This window comes from Tachypleus tridentatus, chromosome 13 (assembly GCF_004210375.1).
Source record: "Tachypleus tridentatus isolate NWPU-2018 chromosome 13, ASM421037v1, whole genome shotgun sequence".
Classification (NCBI taxonomy): Eukaryota; Metazoa; Arthropoda; class Merostomata; order Xiphosura; family Limulidae; genus Tachypleus; species Tachypleus tridentatus.
In genome coordinates this window covers 62,924,106-62,942,523 of record NC_134837.1, presented here as the reverse complement: position 1 = coordinate 62,942,523, position 18,418 = coordinate 62,924,106, and the positions used below count along the sequence as shown (strand labels likewise).

Sequence of the window (18,418 nt, the reverse complement as noted above, 5' to 3'; positions counted from 1 at the left end):
TATTAAGACCTTATTTGTAAGCACAGGTAAAATTATTTATTTATATTTACAGGTAGCTTGTAAACATACCATCCTGTTTCACACGTTCACAATATAGTTTTAAATTTGATACGTGCTGTAAAATCATATTTATCAATGACGTTAAACTTCGTTTAAAAGCTTTGGTATTATGAAACGTACTATACCAAAGAACTGCCGGAGGCCATGTTATGTGCTTGAGTTCTGTAAGTGTACACTAGGCGACAGGTAAGGTAATCTCTTGCGGCTTGGATAGTTTAGAGTCACGTGTAACTGGATCCTGGCCTTTACAGTCGGAAGAACATACAGAAAGAGATTTGAAGGGTGTGTTAGGGGAACTTGCTCACGCCTGTATGAATATTATAAACTTGATAGTTTTGAGCTGCGTGGTTACTCAGGTACGATGTTAAGTTTTTGTGTAATGTATGACCCAAGTTTATTTAAAACTAAATGAAATGTAAGATCGATTTAAACGTATCCTGTTCTGCCTAGTGATTAATAAGGAAAAAGTATCTGTACGTACCCGATGAAATCTATCTGAACGAAAACTAATGCTCGTGATTTATTATTTATTGTGAGTAGTTATAGAGTTTTAATTTGTTTCTGATTTCCTAGTTCGATGACCTTACACTTCATGAATACTTTATTCAAACATGAAGGTAAATGTTAAGTGAGATTTACACGTATTAATAAATATCATAAGTGTTCTTTTAAAAACAATTCTGTAAAATTATCTTCTTGTTAAAACCTTCTCATGTGTTCGGTTTGACAGACTAGTTTTGTACTGGTGACATTTTCACCGATCGGGTTGATAACCTGTTAAACCACTCGTTAATACTATCGCACACTAGCTTCTTACTTTGGTATGACGTCTGTGACCATAATTTTTCCAGTAGGGTTGTCAGTAATGAGCCAGAATTAGAATGATATTTAATTGGTGGTAAGTTATAGAATTACCTGATCTTTGATCGATATTTACCCTATTGTATAGTAAGTAATGATTTTACAAAATTCGTGTATTTTTGCAACAGTTTCAACAGCAATATTAAAACGTTTGTTTTCAAATAATCACAGCAGGGAGGATATAAATATTGTAAAATACAAGGAACGTTTAAAATAACCGTAATGTACATTAACTTATTGAAATGTTTTTACGGTTTAATTTTTGTCTTTTCACGATCCACGCTCTTTGTCATATCGGACTGATTTACTGCTTGGTGATGGGTTAATAACGTAAATGTACGAGTATTATCTAGAAGTTCATGGCCAAGTAGTGGTTAGTGTGCAGGGATGAATTCCAGATTCCATGGCTCACGCCCCCGTCGAAAAAACAAGTCTTGCTTTGCACTTTGGGGCAGTGGGTACTTTCTAAAATGGAGGTCAAATCCCACTGCTTGACACGATTAGTCACTGTAGTTAATTATTTTCACGCGCGGGGTTGAAAACAAATGTTCCTGAACGTTCCTGTTAGGAAGAACAGGAAAGTATCATGTTGTTTTCTCTTCAAGCAACTTCCTGTTACGATTAGTTCCCTTCCCACCCCCACTGTTTGACTAGAGTACCTTATGAGTTAGCTGACTGACCTCTAGTCTGGTACACCACATCTCCAGGACAAAGAGTGGCGAATTTCAGTTTACAACTCTAAAATCAAGGGGTCAGTTCTCCCACACCACCCCTCTCTCCTCTGTGAGCACAGCAGAGAGCCTGATGTGGCTCTGCTAAAAGAAAACACCCAAGTCCGTGACTTGAGAATTAGGGACAGTTGACGTTATAAGTCCAGAGTAGCTTTGAGCAAGATTTGAAAGACGTGGAATACTTGTAATTACTACACAGGTCTTCTAGACTGTCAGATTAAATATCAGATGGCCAGATGAATCAAGAAGCATTGTCATTACTAACAAACGTATCACAAATTAACGTTTGCAGAAATACGTGAATTACCATCGTAATTTCAGCATGAGACTCGTTTGTTACCAACGTACGATAACGTTACGTGGAAATTGGTTTATATATATTATCGCCAAAGTTGTATTGTTATCAGTATTCAAAAGTGATTGCTATAAAAAATTATGCAAAAACAGGTAATATATAAGCACCAGTTACGTAACAAACTGTGCGTTTATTTTCTATTTTGTCAATCGAAATGTATTAAGTACATATGTAAATTGTGGATAAAGTTTTTAATTGTGAATATCCGTAAAACGATTGAACCACCAAAATATTCGTATTTGGACTAATCAGTAACTTAAATAGATGCGACACAATTTTTGTTTAGAATACACTACACGTGGGGGCGCTTGTCTCGCAATCTCGGGGTCACAGGTACAAATCCCTGTTGCATCGAACATAATAATAATAATAATAATAATAAATTTATTAAGCAATAAATTAGACACAAAAAATCAAATAACAATATAAAACCATCAACAAAGAGTTAACTAGTCCTGTGATGGTTAAACACATAATAAAGTAAAATCAAAACTTACAAAATCAAAATAAAGTTCCCAGAATATTATCATCAGTATTTAAGATCCATTATTTTAAGTATTTCTTTTGGTTAACACGATTAATAGAAGATCTTATACTATAAGGAATAAAATTATGAATACGAGGTGCCAAATAAAGATATTGATGAAGTGTAACTGTTTTACGTGGTGTGGGTACATTAATTTGAAGCATTATTACGTTACGGTTAATCCTACTGTTCGTAGCCCAAGAGTTGGTGGTGAGTAGTGATGACACTAGCTGTCTTCCACCTAGTCTTACACTGCTAAATTAGGGACAGCTGTCTTCCTTCCACCTAGTCTTACACTGCTAAATTAGGGACGGCTACCGCAAATAGCTCTCATGTAGTTTTATGTGAAATTCAACACAAACCAAACAAATGGATCGCTCGTTTCCACATTCTTACATTTTGACTCCCTGGTTGGTCAACGGTAAATCTGGTGTTCGATTTCGCGCGGTAGGCAACGAGGATATATGCAACTGTATTGAAACTAAAAAAAACATGGCGTACTCTTAGATGTCTTACACACACGTGTTTACGATAGCAAAGTACATCAGCCATATTTACGTAAGATAAATTTTCGATTTGCGCAGAACATTTTGAGTATGTTTTGACAAATTTCTACAAAATATGGTCTTATGCAGTGATATATGCACCCCATACGGTGCTATTTAAGTCCTATGGAAATCACATTGACCGTATTTCAGTAAATTCTTTTTGTTGATGGTTTAGCCCGAAGCTATACAGACGGTTGTCTATGTTTGCGCACAACGGGTTTTAGCCTCATAAGTGTGCAAATTTTTCGCTGATTCCCAGGGGGAATTATAAATTTATTTTTGGGAGATTTGTTAAGTTAGAAAGTAATCATAATATATTGAAGAGCATTATAATTTTTAATATTCCGCTGTATTCTGATTACGTTTGGTTCTATTTAGTCTTACGGGAGGGGGCTCTTTGGGACCGCTGATACAATTATTTAAATTGTAAGAATTTACTAAGCAACTTAGATTTACAGGGCGACAAGACCCAGCACAAATTAAAAGTACATCAACTTAAGAAGTTTAAGAGAGAAAATATATGATATTTTAACAGTATTATTCATAATACTGAGGCAGTCTCGAGTATTGTTTGTTGTTTGAACTGAATAACCTAACATCGCACTGGAGTCTAATATACATATATGGTTCTTCCATGTGCCGGCCCAGCGTGGCCAGATAGTTAAGACACTCGACTCGTAATCCGAGGGTCGCAAGTTCGAATCCCCGGCACACCAAATATGATCGCTCTTTCAGCCGTGGGGGCGTTATAATGTGACGGTCAGTCCCACTATTCGTTGGTAAAAGAGTAACCCAAGAGTTGGTGGTGGATGGTGATGACTAGCTGCCTTCCCACTGCTAAATTAGGGACGGCTAGGGCAGATAGCCCTCGAGTAGCTTTGCGCGAAATTAAAACAAAAACAAAACTTTCACGTGGCATCTGTGCGTATATAGACTCCTAATTCTTGGAACAGACGGAACGTGACCTCCTCGGTTTTATTACAGAAAGATCATACTCACTATTCGTGATGTTTTGTTTCTCCCTTTTCAGCCAGTTCTTTTGTTTCTACTTTTATTGTGTTTCAAGCACATACGAATGTAGCAAGGAAACAAACAAACGGTCTCAAAGCTTCTGCGCATGTTGTTGTTCCCAAAATTTTAAATTATATGTTCTTAAAATAATTACTTTTTTTTCGTTACAAATTACACAGTGTTCACAAAGCTATTCTTTATGATGTCTTGGTAAATACAGCCAATATGATGACGAGAACATATGTAACTCTGGGACTATGGAATCTAGGAAGGAAAAAAAAAGTCACAGGAAAAAATCACAATTTGGAAGTTTTGTTCATAATTTTTATGCGTTTGTATAAGTTAACTTATCGATGAATTATTCTCCTGAACTTGATTCTACATTATATATATATACACACTTGTGACGTTAAAAGGTTCTTTGATCAAAAACCATGGCATTACGAATCTCAATGAAGAAATCGCTTAATTTCTTTCAGGTTAGGATTGTTTAAAATAAATATTCCTTTTTGTCACATACAATATGTACATATTAATACAGATTAAGTATATACAAAAACAAGCTATCACGAAGCTTATTCAAGTTATGTATGGATAAATCCTTTATAACAGTGACCAAAATTCTACATTAATAAACGAAACACAATAAAGCAAAACTGATATTAGAAGTCTATCTTAATCATTATTTTACTGCAAACCTGAAAACAACATATAATTTTCTGTTATAACACCTTTAGCACAAACAAGCAATTGTACAGATAATTAAAAAAGTTAAATTAATGACAATATTAATCTTATATGAATAAAGTACCATTCAATAAATGTTAATCAGTTTGTCTAGAAACACCAGTTAATGACCAATCTTTTAATTATTTTTTATAAAATTCTATAATTGTACTTGTATTTCATAACTCCCTAGGGAGTTGATTCATTATTATGGTATTTTGTACACATTCAATGTTGTCCAAAAGTTATTATTGTAATGTGGAATTTCATAATTCTTTTATATTAAGTTGTAATATTATACGTATAATGTTTTTAATAGTTTGATTTAAATTGTAATTGGAATTAAATATTATGTAGTTGTAAAGTGTATTTGCATCAAGTAAGTGATCTATCATTTCTTCTGTTAATGTAATATTTACATTGTTTGTCGTTTTTGTTTATGATTATCATCTGAAACGTTCTTTTTGTGAATTATATTTATTTTTTAAGTGAATGTTACTTGTTGAACCATATCTTGCCAATCTGACGTATAACAGGTTCTGCTAAGGATGTATACACTTTGTAAAATTAATTGGCAAAATATTCAATATCTTCCACAATTTTGCTGTAACGGGTCTTAATTTATTGTAAATCATATTTATATGTTAATATCAACTAAAAACATAATCTATAATTAGCCGTTAGTATATCTTAGTTTTGACATTTTCTATATACATTTACAGTCAGAATACTGCTTATTGTCTATAAATAAATATCTATATTTATTACATCCTTTGATCATGAACCTGTAAAACATTGTTAATAATATATGTATATTGTAAATGAATCATCATATTTTTGTTTTAGCAGTATTCATTTCATGTTTAACCAATATCTTAACTTATAGACATTAACTTCTAAAATTTATTTCCCAATTTCCACATCAATATGAGTTTGTCAAAGCTGCGTCACCTGCATATTGATATATTTTACTTTTTAAGCCTATATTTACAATATCATTAACATATAAATTAAACAGTAGTGGACCCAAAATGGAACCTTGTGTAACGCCATAATTTATAGTCATTGGTTCACTCATTAATTCAACCATATTTTTCAAATAATTCAAGAACTGGTGGGGTGACTTTCCCCTTATACCCACCATACATATTTTATGATTTGGTGTGTTAAACACTCTACTTAAATCAAGAAACAATACAAGTACCTTTTCGTTTTTATACAGGGTGTTCGGAAAGTCACTGTGCAGTTTTATAATCATATTTTATTCAGTCTATTTCAAGCCAGCAACTGATAGCAGTGTTTAGAAACAAAATAAGAAGGATCCAGGCCTGTATTGATGCCAACGGGGGTCACTTTCAACATTGTTTATAACTGTCATTCACATTTACCTCCCGTATTCTATATTAAAACATGTCTGTTAATAAATATATAAGTGCACAGAGACTTTCCGCACTCCCTGTATAATTGTAAATTTACATCGTTTGTAAGATTTTCTAACAGTAATATAGTACTTTTATTTTATAATGTTGTTTTGAGTAAAATCAAACATTTTGTTCTAAACATATTTTTCCATTATAGATAAAATAGAAATTGATCTATAATTATTAAAATCTTTATTTTCCTTACTTATAAATAGGATTTATTATTGATACTTCAATTCCATCAGGAATTTCCTCTTCTTCATAAACTAAATTTAATAGGCATGTTGGAACTTTTCCTTGTACATCATTTTATATCTTAACTGCATGCAACCAGTTCCTGGTCCTTTGTTAATATCCATTAAAGTTACTATGTTAATAACTTTCTCTTCTGTTATTGGATAAAAATAAATTGCATTAGTCTACAAGATTATACTCTCAAGATATGTTTTTGTATTTGTGATATAATTATTATGGCTGTGCCTTAGAATATTTATCTTTATAAACTCTCTATTAAAATCATTTACTAAATCTTTAGTTTTTTTGTATTGATAAAATTTTATTTTATTTTCTTCAAGTGATTCATCCCTAACATTAATGTATTTTCAGGTTTCTTTCATTTAAATTTGAATGCCAGAAAATGTTGTCATATAATTCTTTTTAACTTTTCTTGTAAAACATATAGAATTTATTTGCTTTAAATTGATTCGTGTGTTTCATTCTTCTGATATTCATAGTTATGCCATAATTTATATTTTTCTCTTATTAACTTTAAAATATCAGAATCTATCTAAGGCTTACGTTATGTATTCATCTTTTTTATTTAAATTTTCAATGTAGTTTTTTCTTGAATTTCGTCTAGCATAATACAAATTTTTATCCATTATCTCTGGATCTATTAATCTTAAGAATTCTTCCGTATTGTAGATATTTATATCATTTATAACACTATTTACCTGGATCTCAATAATCACTAAAACATTATCTATGTTCTTTTTCATACTTTGTTTTATTTTATTTAAACTGTTTATTAAATTTATCAAAATCATCCCATGATCTGATATTGTTTCCTTGACCACATAGTTGTATACATTTACACCTGTATGCACGTGATCGAGACGAGATTTAACCAACTTCCTTACGTCCTATTCTGAACCTGTGTTAACATTTATATTTTAGTGAAATCCATTAAAATGTAGCGAGTTTTGATAGTTATTGATTAGCTTGCTATTCTCATGATTTTTCTTAACATTGTATCACAATGATATACTATATATTTAGTTTTTAATTCATTTAGCAATTTTTCAAATTCTGAAGATAAATGGTTTCTATAAAAAATAAAATTTCTCCTTTGTATCTCAGGACGGCTGACTCCCACTAGTACAGCGGTAAGTCTACAGATTTACAACGCTAAAATCAGGGGTTCGATTCCCCTCGGTGGGCTGAGCAGATAGCCTGATATGGTTTTGTTAAACGAAAACACAAACACAGGACGGCTGTTTTGGGTATTAACACTTTTGCTAATAAAGCAGAGAATAACGTTTCATCCTTAAGTCAATTTCAGGTTAACAAAGTGAGAGTTTGCAACCGACCGTTGCCGGTCATATAGGTCAGATACATTTTTACTTCAAGTAGGGGCCCGGCATAGCCAGGTGGTTAAGGCACTCGACTCGTAATCTGAGGGTCACGGGTTCGAATTGTGTTACATCAAATATGCTCGCTTTTTCAGACGTGGGGACGTTATTATGTGATGATCAATCCAACTATTCGTTGGTAAAAGAGTAGCCCAAGAGTTGGCGGTGGGTGGTGATGACTAGCTGCCTTCCCTCTAGTCTTACACTGCTAAATTAGGAACAACTAGCGTAGATAACCTTCGTGCAGTTTTGCGCGAAATTCAAGAACAACAAACAAACAAACAACATAAACCAAGCCTCAAGTGGATTTCTCGTGATCACGAGATTCCTCCTTTATTTCTACATTTATAGATTTTTTTTCATAGCCTTTCAAATTAAAGTATTGGATTTCATTCCCTTCTAGAAATGCTTCTGTGATCATTAGTATATCTAACAATATCAAAACTTCGTCAGTTACTGTACAAAAACAACAAAAGTCACATTTCATCATGATGATCAGTAATGATGATGATACGAAACGAGATTAAAGCATGTTGGAACTGGATGCTATGGCCACGTAGTCTATTTAATGGTTTTATTTTAATATCATTGATATGTGTCTGGATATTTTCAGGGTCCAGTGAGGATATTTTGTCAAATTCCTCTTCAAATATGTAATACTTTTAGAGGGGCAATAATTTCCAGTGCAACTCATTGTAACCTATTTGTTCCGTACTACCTCACCAGATATACCTGTTTTGAACAAAATACATTTAAATTGTTTAATCATGCTGACCATATAACGTTAATGAATTCGTTTTTTAATCAATCAAGTACTTTGACATAAACAATTTTCAATTTTAGTCTTTTGGTTTGCTTTGCTTTGAATTTCGCGCAAAGCTACTCGAGGGCTATCTGCGCTAGCCGTCCCTAATTTAGTAGTGTAAGATTAGAGGGAAGGCAGCTAGTCATAATCACCCACCGCCAATTCTTGGGCTACTCTTTTACCAACGAATAGTGGGATTGACCGTCAAATTATGATGCCCCCACGGCTGAAAGGGGGAGTGTGTTTGGTGTGACGGGAATTCGAATTTATTCATTGTGTTTTCGAGAAATACTTGAGCATTTAAGAATAGTTGACTGACCCGCGATCCTCGGATTACGAGTCGAGTGCCTTAACCACCTGGCCTGCCGGGCCAATTTTAGTCTTACTTTGTAGTTTGATCCAGATGTGCAACAGATTGTTAAAAAAAAAAAAAAAACAGCCAAGGGACGTATTTCTGCACTGATTAAAATTATAGAAATATAAGGATAAAAACGACCAGAAGGTAAATGCAACGTTTTAGAGTAACTGCAGAGACACAGGACTCAGTCGAAAAATGAGCTGAAAGTTATTTTTTCCACAAAATTAAAATTTTCACATAGAACGAAATTTTGTGATATCAAAACTCTCTTGAATTCTAAGAACATTTTACCCAGTGATATCTTTATAATTATAGTCAGTGTCTTTTGTAGTTTACTTATTACTGATAGTTAAGACACCTGTATTATTAATTGTCGTTGTAGATTTTTATCAAGTTTTCTGGTAGTAATTATTACATAATTTATATACATTCAGATAATTGGAAATGCCACTTAAATATTTAAACAGTGAAAGGTAACTTTGATTGTTTGCATTATTAGTAATTTTTACTTGTAATCATGTTTTAATTCACAGTTTCAAGCGAATCAAAACTTGTGAATGAGAACACGTGATACACAAGATATTTTATGATAGGTACTTGTATTCCTAAGGTTTCTTTGTTTTTTTCTTACCAGAGAGGTTTGTTCTATCTACATCAGCATTTCCTGGCGGCGACCTTGTCATGTTACAGAATGAGTTAACGCCAACGCAAAATAATGCGCTGAGTTGTAATACCCGCAGTATCTTAGCGACATCTGATGATTTTAGTACCTGTTCTCAGAATTATGACGTCAGAAGAAACAGGTGCGTTTTGCTTTTTAGGGTTATTCTGTTGAAAGAAAAGCAGTCAAGAAATTTGAATAAACATGAAAACAAGTTGTGTAAACAATTACTTCTTTGTTATATGTTTGTATGTTATTAAACATAAAGGGCTATCTGTTTTCTGCCCAGCACGGGTATCGAAACCTGGTTTCTAGCAGTATGAGTTTGCAGACATAACACTGTCACTGAAGGATCCTTTTTTGGATCTTTCAAAACAGAACAAACTGGACTACTGTCTGCAGTGGATAAAAACGAACTTCCTCTTTTTTATTTTAAAAAACATTTAGTTTTTTATTTATTTCATTTAACAAAGTTAGTTTTACTTTCTGTTAACGTGTTGAATGTTATGCTATCATGATAATTATGTCTTGCATTCATTCAAGTCAAACATAAAGCATTATTAATAACTTATTTCAATAGTTTTTAAAACCTGTTCTGTTTCAAATAAGCTGCGTACAAAACATGTTTATTTTTTATGAATTAAAAACAAATTTTTAATAAGTTTGATACTTCTTTCACGAATTATATAAAAAGTTTGTTCCTATTTTCACGAACTATATAAAACTTTTCATAAGCTCTGTAAAACGTTTGTTCCTTTTTACAAACAATGTAATAAGTTTTACTTTTATCACGAACTATATAGAAAGTTTGTTCCTTTTTCATGAACTTTATAAAAGCTTTTCTTAATAAACTAAATAGAAAGTTTACTCGTTTTTATAAACTGTATGAAAAGTTTCTTTTTCATGAAATACCCATTTTTATGTTGCTTATAAAAAATTAAATCCAAATTGTTTACATCTAGTGTGGAATTTTACAGAAAAACCCTGACTATTCACAGGTAATTTTATACAACTTACAATTCAATACAAATGAATAATTTCTTGTTCATTTCACAGGTAAAAGGTAAAAACAATAAAACTCTTCAGATTTAGTTTCATTCAATTTCGATAAAGACAGTAATAACTTCAGTTGCACCAAAGCTGAAATAAATGTGGATGACTATTAATCATTTTTTACGTTAGACAAAATTAATCGTGCCAAATTCTTGATTTTATTTCTAGTCCAACTATGAGTGACGGAGAAGAACAGTACGAAAGCTACGGAGACGGAGATGATCTTGACTTGGCCTTCAGTGAATCTGGTATTTTCCTGGACGCTAACACATTATGTAAACCGTCATTAAGGTAGGTGTTGGTCAAATTAGTCTCTCAAAAAATTTACGAAAATGTATTTGTATCTCCATCTTATCAATGGACACTGGCCATTTTTGGCTATACACAGACGTACACTGGGATGAAAACATCCAGGTAACTAAACAACTATTATAACACAGGTTCATGTGTCAATTTTTATCACGCATACTATTTTAATTTTTGATTAATTAAATGAGAAAAATATAATAGTATAGCATCTTTTTACAATTATCCATCAGTTTATTTGTTAATTTGTTAGTTCTAATGTTTTCGCTTCCCTAACTGATGTAAATCCTGAACATTTTATTAAGAATGATGTGTTTTTAAAATATTCAACGAGACAATTGCATTATTATTTTATAGTTGATCGTGTTTTTATTATCTAAGTTTCGACGTAGTACACACTTAACGTACTGTAGTATAGTTTTTCGTTTCTACATTTAAGTTACACAACATACTTTGTACAGTTGTCATCCTGAAAAGGACAATTTTTCATGATAACATTATTATTTGAATTTCCAAACGATACACAGTAACATACAATGTTGATGTTTATATATTTGTCTTAAAACACGTTTTTACTTTGGTCCTTTTTGTTGTAACTCTTTTTATTATCATTTCTAATTCTATGAAATGTTTACTAATTGTATAGTAAATTATTTTGTTACAACTGAATATGATAAATGAATGGTATTTATTTTTTATCAAATTACTTTGCTATTATAAAAACTATTTAAAATTGCAATATTTACTATTTTATGATTTTCTATAGAACTTTCACTTGAAATACAAAAACATACTATACAATTAAAATTCAGAAACCGTTCCGGTTTTAAAGTATGGCTTATAAAACGAACTTTTTTTATGTGTAAATCAAAATGTTTAATGATTATTCTATAAGGTATAATAACTCGCACTAATACTGTGTAAGAGGTCCAAGTCAAATGGCGTTAATAAACCTCGATTATTAAGAAATACAAAGAATCATTGGAAGGAGAGGTCGTAACTAGGAGAAATAACCAGTTCCTTCTCAAAACTGGCAGAATAAAATGTCAAGAGCATTGAAAGGTCTGGAATTAGAAATGTTTTGTAGCACACATCACACTTGTTTTGGTAAAATGTTATTTCTAGTTTGTAAAATATACGAGAATAAAGTCATGCCACTTTACTATGATTTAGACTTGTATATTAAGTATTTGTTACCAAATCTTAAAACTTCATCAAAGCATCATTTATATTTTTACAAATAAGCATAGATTGTAACTGAAAGAGCTGAAAATCAGGATCAGAAAATGACTTTTAATTATAAATCATGTTATTATTATTTTACACTTTATAAATGAGCATAGTTATTATTTATCATGACAAGAACAGCAAGAACGCTGTAAACTAACAGACTTAAAAAGCATACTAAAATATTTATTAATAAATCTTAGATACATTAATATAACATCTTAACTTACAATGCATTTCATACAACGTTTGTACATTATGTTCATGTTACTTCTTCAGTTAGCGTTTATATGTTTTATTTGTGTAACATTATTTTAAAACAAATACTGACTTTATAAGCATTTTAATACACCATACTAAAGACATATTATTGCACAAATAAACGAACACAAATATTAATCGTTCACACTGCATGTTCAGTGCAAACTAAACAAGTAAGACTTCAGTTTATAGGCTCAGAAAACTAATATCTCGACTTTTACCTTTCAAAACAAGTATTCTACTCATAGGTTTTATAACAGTGTTACAGTAACGTGTTTTATCTCTTCACTTAATGAAAAACCATCTGTTACAACTCGGTTTTCAAACTAAACATCAAATTTCGGATAATTATATGTTTAGTTTAGTCTTTCATGATAAATTACATTTCACGAATATCAGTTTCTAACACGTTTGAACAAGTAACACAAGTCTCCATTTATATTTCTTATATAAAACTTGTGTCTCAACATAATCCGTTATACAGTAATCAATGTATGCAAGTAAAACCAGAGTTAACGAGTATTACATATACTAAAAGATTTATTAACAAAAATTTAAAGTCTATTAATATACTATTTACAAAAACGCCTTAATTTATGAAATGCTGACCTACAGTTCAATGTAATAATACTTGTTCTAACATGTCATAAGTCAAATAAAAGTTGTCTTTGTAAACGAAGTATAATGGACATTCTGCAAAGTTATTCGAGGTAATACGATCATAGAATGTTTCTTCATTTTCAAAGCTCTACAAAACACATCATGCAATCCGTAACTAACTGGACTATTTCTATCGTTCTTGAATGTTGGACATTAGACATCCCCCTTATCGCTTAAAACTGATGTGATTCGCTGTAGCATAACATTTGCATTGCTATAAGTAAGTAAAAATCACGGACTTATCAAGTATTATACATAATCTGTCATTTATAAACAAAAGTTCCAGTTTAAAAAATGGCATCTTTATCTATGATTTATCACAACTAATGTTCATAAAATTTACAGCTGAAACTTTTGAGAGAAAATTCTCTAAATTTCTTGATAAAATATTTGTACTTGTTATGACAAAATATGATCTACAAGAGAAAAACTAATTTTTCACATTTGTTGTTTGTCGTCACAGAACACCCTTTACATCAAAAACAAATTATATGAAAAAGAATGGGCTTGGTGTGTCACTGAATTTAATTATCAGTAAAAAAAACGAATTAATCTATTTTTCCACTTCTCATAACGATACAGAAAGCTGAATGTATATTTCTGACATTCTCAATGTTTGAAGGTAAATTAGGAAGTTATTTTCTGTTTCCAATCTAAAATTCAAATATTTAATTTAAAACTACTATTGTTTACAAATATAACTTACCAAGAGCTATGTATAATCTCGGGGTGTATTTGTATCGACATGAAAAGAAATACCAGTGTTTTCCGTCTTACAGTTTGGGTTATGTTATTAATTTGAGGGGTAAATTTTGCTGATAGCTCGATACCCTCTGATAATTAGTAATAACACATACTAAACCATTTAGTAATTATGATAGCTCGATACCTCTGATAATCAGTAATAACACATACTAAAACATTTAGTAATTATGATAGCTCGATACCCTCTGATAATCAGTAATAACACGTACTAAAACATTTAGTAATTATAAATAATTTGGTTGCCAAGATTAACTTAGCTTTCATGTAAGTCTAGTACATTTCAGTTAACATTTAAATTCATGTATACTTTCTGTTCTGTTAGACTCTGCTACTGACATTCAATTCATTAATCATATGACTTAACTTGGTAATCAATCTGTTCTATTATGCAGTATTTGAACATAATGAAAACAAGAACTAATATATTTTATTTCATATATAACAATAGAGAACACTGATTGCAATTGTAAAAATTAATTATTGTCACATAGATATTGAGAACTTGTAAATGTTATAATACTTATAATAGATATTCATTGTAGTAGCAAGTATGTTATTAATATGATTCGTTATTATAAATTCTTATTTCTATAAAAGATCATATTCTCTAGTTGCTTTAGTACAGAGAAGAAACTATGAGACCTTGACACTTTTGACGAGACAGAGTTAACATTTACCAGCCTCTAATACGATATAAAGTAAGTAGAGTATGTTAAATCACTTTGTTGTTGCAACAATAAGAACCTGAGTGGATACTTTGAATACAACGATATACTTGTAACTTATGTGATCTCACAATAAAAGAAAAGATTTATCAATGGTTTTAAATCAATTTATTAAAGAGCATTATTGTAAATTCACATAAAAGTGTCAGAAAACATGGTTAGATTTATTTACAGAAACTGCTCAAAGACCATCCTTATTAAAATAACATAATAATAGACTTTTAGTTTTTACCTTTTAAACCTCAACGAAGTTATAAGATTTACGAATGTTGAAGTTCATTGTAGTAACAGAAAAAAGGTAGTTTTAGTTCGTTATCACAAGATTATTCCTTAAATGACAGTTATAAAACAACAACAAACTGTTCTTATATTAAGGAGCTAAAATTGTCTAGTGGGGATTAGAGAATCGTAACGTTTTTTTCCAATGATCCATAAAATCGGTAAATAGGTATACAACTATTAGTGTCTTACTGGTGTTGTGTCTAATAGGTATACAACTATTAGTGTCTTTCTGGTGTCGTGTCTAATAGGTATACAACTATTTGTTTCTTTCTATGTCGTGTCAAACAGGTATACAACTATTACTATCTTTCTGGTGTCATGTCTAATACAGTCATGTGAAAAAGCCAGGACACCCTATGAAATCCTGTGTATTTTTGTAACAGTTTTGGATATATAGATATTTAATCTCAATTTTAACACTACTGAGAGATTATAGGAATATAACTAAACATTTAAAACTAAAGAAAAGACTTTTCAAGATCTTCTGTAAATGTAATTCTACACAATGCATATTCTAACTGAGGAAAAAGTTAGGACACCCTACCCCCTAATAGCTAGTGTTACCCCATTTGGCTGAAATAACTGCAGTGAGACTCTTCTTGTAACCATCTACCAGTCTCTGACATTGGTCTGAAGAATGTTTGCCCCACTCCTCAATGCAGAATTCTTTCAGCTGTAAGATGTTTGAAAAGTTTCTTGCATGTACAGCCCGTTTCAAGTCACCCCACAGCATCTCAATGGGATTAAGATCTGGGCTTTGACTCGGCCATTCCAGAACTCTCCCATTTCTTAGTTTTCAGCCAGTCCTTGGTGGATTTACTGGTATGTTTTGGGTCATTGTTGTGTTGCAGACATTTTCTTACAGATGGTCTCACATGTTCCTCAAGCACCCTCTGATACACAGTAGAATTCATGGTGGATTCTATGATTGTGAGCTGTCCAGGTCCTGCTGCAGCAAAGCAGCCCCAAACAATGACACTTCCACCTCCATGCTTCACAGTTGCTATGAGGTTCTTTACCTGGAATGCTGTATTTGGTTTACGCCAAACATGCCCTCTGTGCTGATGTCCAAATAATTCAATTTTAAACTCATCTGTCCAAAGAACATTATTCCAGAAGTCCTGGTCTTTGTCTACATTCTCTCTGGCAAACTTCAGTCTGGCCTTGATGTTTCTCTTAGAGAGCAAAGGTTTCCCCCTTGCACACCTCCCATGCAAGTTAAACTTGTGCAGTCTCTTTCTGATTGTAGAGGTATGCACTTTTACATCAACAGTAGACAGAGTCTGTTGTAGGTCCCGTGATGATATGTTAGGGTGTTTGGAGACCTCTTTTAGCATCTTGCAGTCTGCTCTCGGGGTGAATTTGCTTGGACGACCAGACCTGGGCATGTTGGCAGTTGTTTTGAAAGCCCTCCACTTGTTGACTATTTTCCGGACAGTGGAATGGCTGATTTGAAAATCTTTTGAGATTTTATTAAATCTCTTATCAGACTCATAAGCTGCTACAATTTTCTTTCTGAAGGCCTCAGACAGCTCTTTTGCTCTCACCATGGTGCTCACTCTCACTTCAACAGTCAGGAGCACATCGATTAAATTGGGCAAGCCCCATTCAAAATGCTGAGTAACGATCTTCTAATCATGTGCACCTGGTGTGATACACCTGAGTGTGAGTTGAGCCATTTTAAGTGGGAATAAATGTCCTAACTTTTTCCTCAGTTGGAATATGTTTTTTTGTTGAATTAATTTTGTAGAAGATCTTGAAAACTCTTTACTTCAGTTTTAATTGTTTAGTTATATTCCTATAATCTCTCAGTATTGTTAAAATTGAGATTAAACATCTATATATCCAAAAATGTTACAAAAATATACAGACTTTCATAGGGTGTTCTAACTTTTTCACATGACTGTAGGTATACAACTATTAGTATCTTTCTGCTGTAGTGTCTATTTACGTCAGTGAAAAGAAAAGGAAAATTCAAGGGCCTGTGTTTGATGACCTCATAACAATACCATCGAGGTTTTACAGCCACGTGCCTGTAAAATGTAGACAAGCACTTTAGTAGTAAGTGAGGTAGTTTTCTTGTATAGAACACAGACTCGCAAAAAAAAACTTGTGTTCGATCTGTATTAAACGTATGATAACTTTGAGTTATTGTGACGTTTCAAACCATGGCAATAGAACTGCTAATATTTTTCCACACAATTCTTTCTATGCTGATCCTTTACTACATGTTTCCAACGAGGAGGAACGTAATAGCATCTGAATTATATACACTTTCTGAAACGTGCGCTTGCCAACGAGACCTTCCATACAATGCGTGAGCTCGTTTGGGTCTGCTGGAAATGCGACATTTGCCTTCGAAACTGCTGTCAAAATCAGGCTGTAGAATGACAATGTAATATTTTATACTTAACGCGATAGATAATTGTAAAAGGTGTTATGCTACAAAATTTCCTTTACTCGGATAAAAACTGAATTTACGACAAATACTGACATATGTAACAATGTTGTAATAGTTGTCTTTTGTCTTGTTAATTAAACCTGGACATTGATGATGTAATAATATCTTGAGATACGTCAAGACGCCTTACGGTGAGCTCATCATCTTACTAAACTGTTCGTTTATAGAAACACCATCCGCCCTAGTAACACAATTTGTCAAGTATCGTATCTCAGCTACACCACCCGCCTTTGTGAAACGCAGCTAATACAGTTAAATATGTAAATGAAAACTTAAAAGTATAGGTTGAGACATGTTGAAATTTGTACGTAATTCTTCAAAAAAAAAAAAAAAAAGAGCAACACTGTTCGCCTATAGAACCTTAGTAACACTATCCGCCTATAAAGGTTGAGTAACACTGTTAGGCTATAGAATCTTGTTAACATCGTTTGCATTTGAAAAGCACACGCAATATACAAAAACTATACTTGATAGGAAAATCTTTCTATAGAGCTTTGGTTACACCATCCGCCTCTGTTATTGAGCTGTTATGAGAGAGTTGAGCCCTATGATGCAACTTCGTGATACTATGATGCTTGTCATCACTCTGATGTCTATTATGTAACTCTCAGACAGCAACATCCTTTGTATATTACGTAACAACTATGTAATCCTGAGGTGTCAGCATAATTTGCATATTACGAATAGTTATGCAGTCCACCATGGCCACATCCTTTGGATGCATGATAATCCCAATAATTACTAGTACAAAAACAAAACTCTTGTTTTTCAATATATATGTAGAATGAGAGCGAATGGGATATCCAATTAGATTGTGAAATAATGCAGAGCCGAAGAATACAACAGTTTGAAGGTTGGAGCCTTCAGTGTTTTTCACAGAAACTGAAAACAACAACAACAAACTTGTATAGTTGAGAATTTAAAAGAACGCCAGCAATAAGACCACAGTCATAATCAATTCTCGCAACACCATCATCCACAAAG

General features: G+C 32.3%; 1 protein-coding gene across 11 annotated transcripts in view; it reads left to right on the top strand.

The window, feature by feature from the left end:
- The first annotated feature begins 261 nt into the window (after positions 1-261).
- LOC143240551 (rab11 family-interacting protein 4A-like) overlaps positions 262-18,418 on the top strand; it is a 49,515-nt gene continuing 31,358 nt past the window's right edge. For 3 of the 11 annotated variants that reach the window (XM_076483180.1, XM_076483177.1, XM_076483173.1), the window contains exons 1-3: positions 555-677; positions 9,668-9,836; positions 10,916-11,038. In XM_076483180.1, the coding sequence (XP_076339295.1) occupies positions 638-677; positions 9,668-9,836; positions 10,916-11,038 (332 nt within the window). In that variant the 5' untranslated portion in view covers positions 555-637. The other 8 variants (XM_076483176.1, XM_076483175.1, XM_076483178.1 and 5 more) reach the window with 7 other exon arrangements.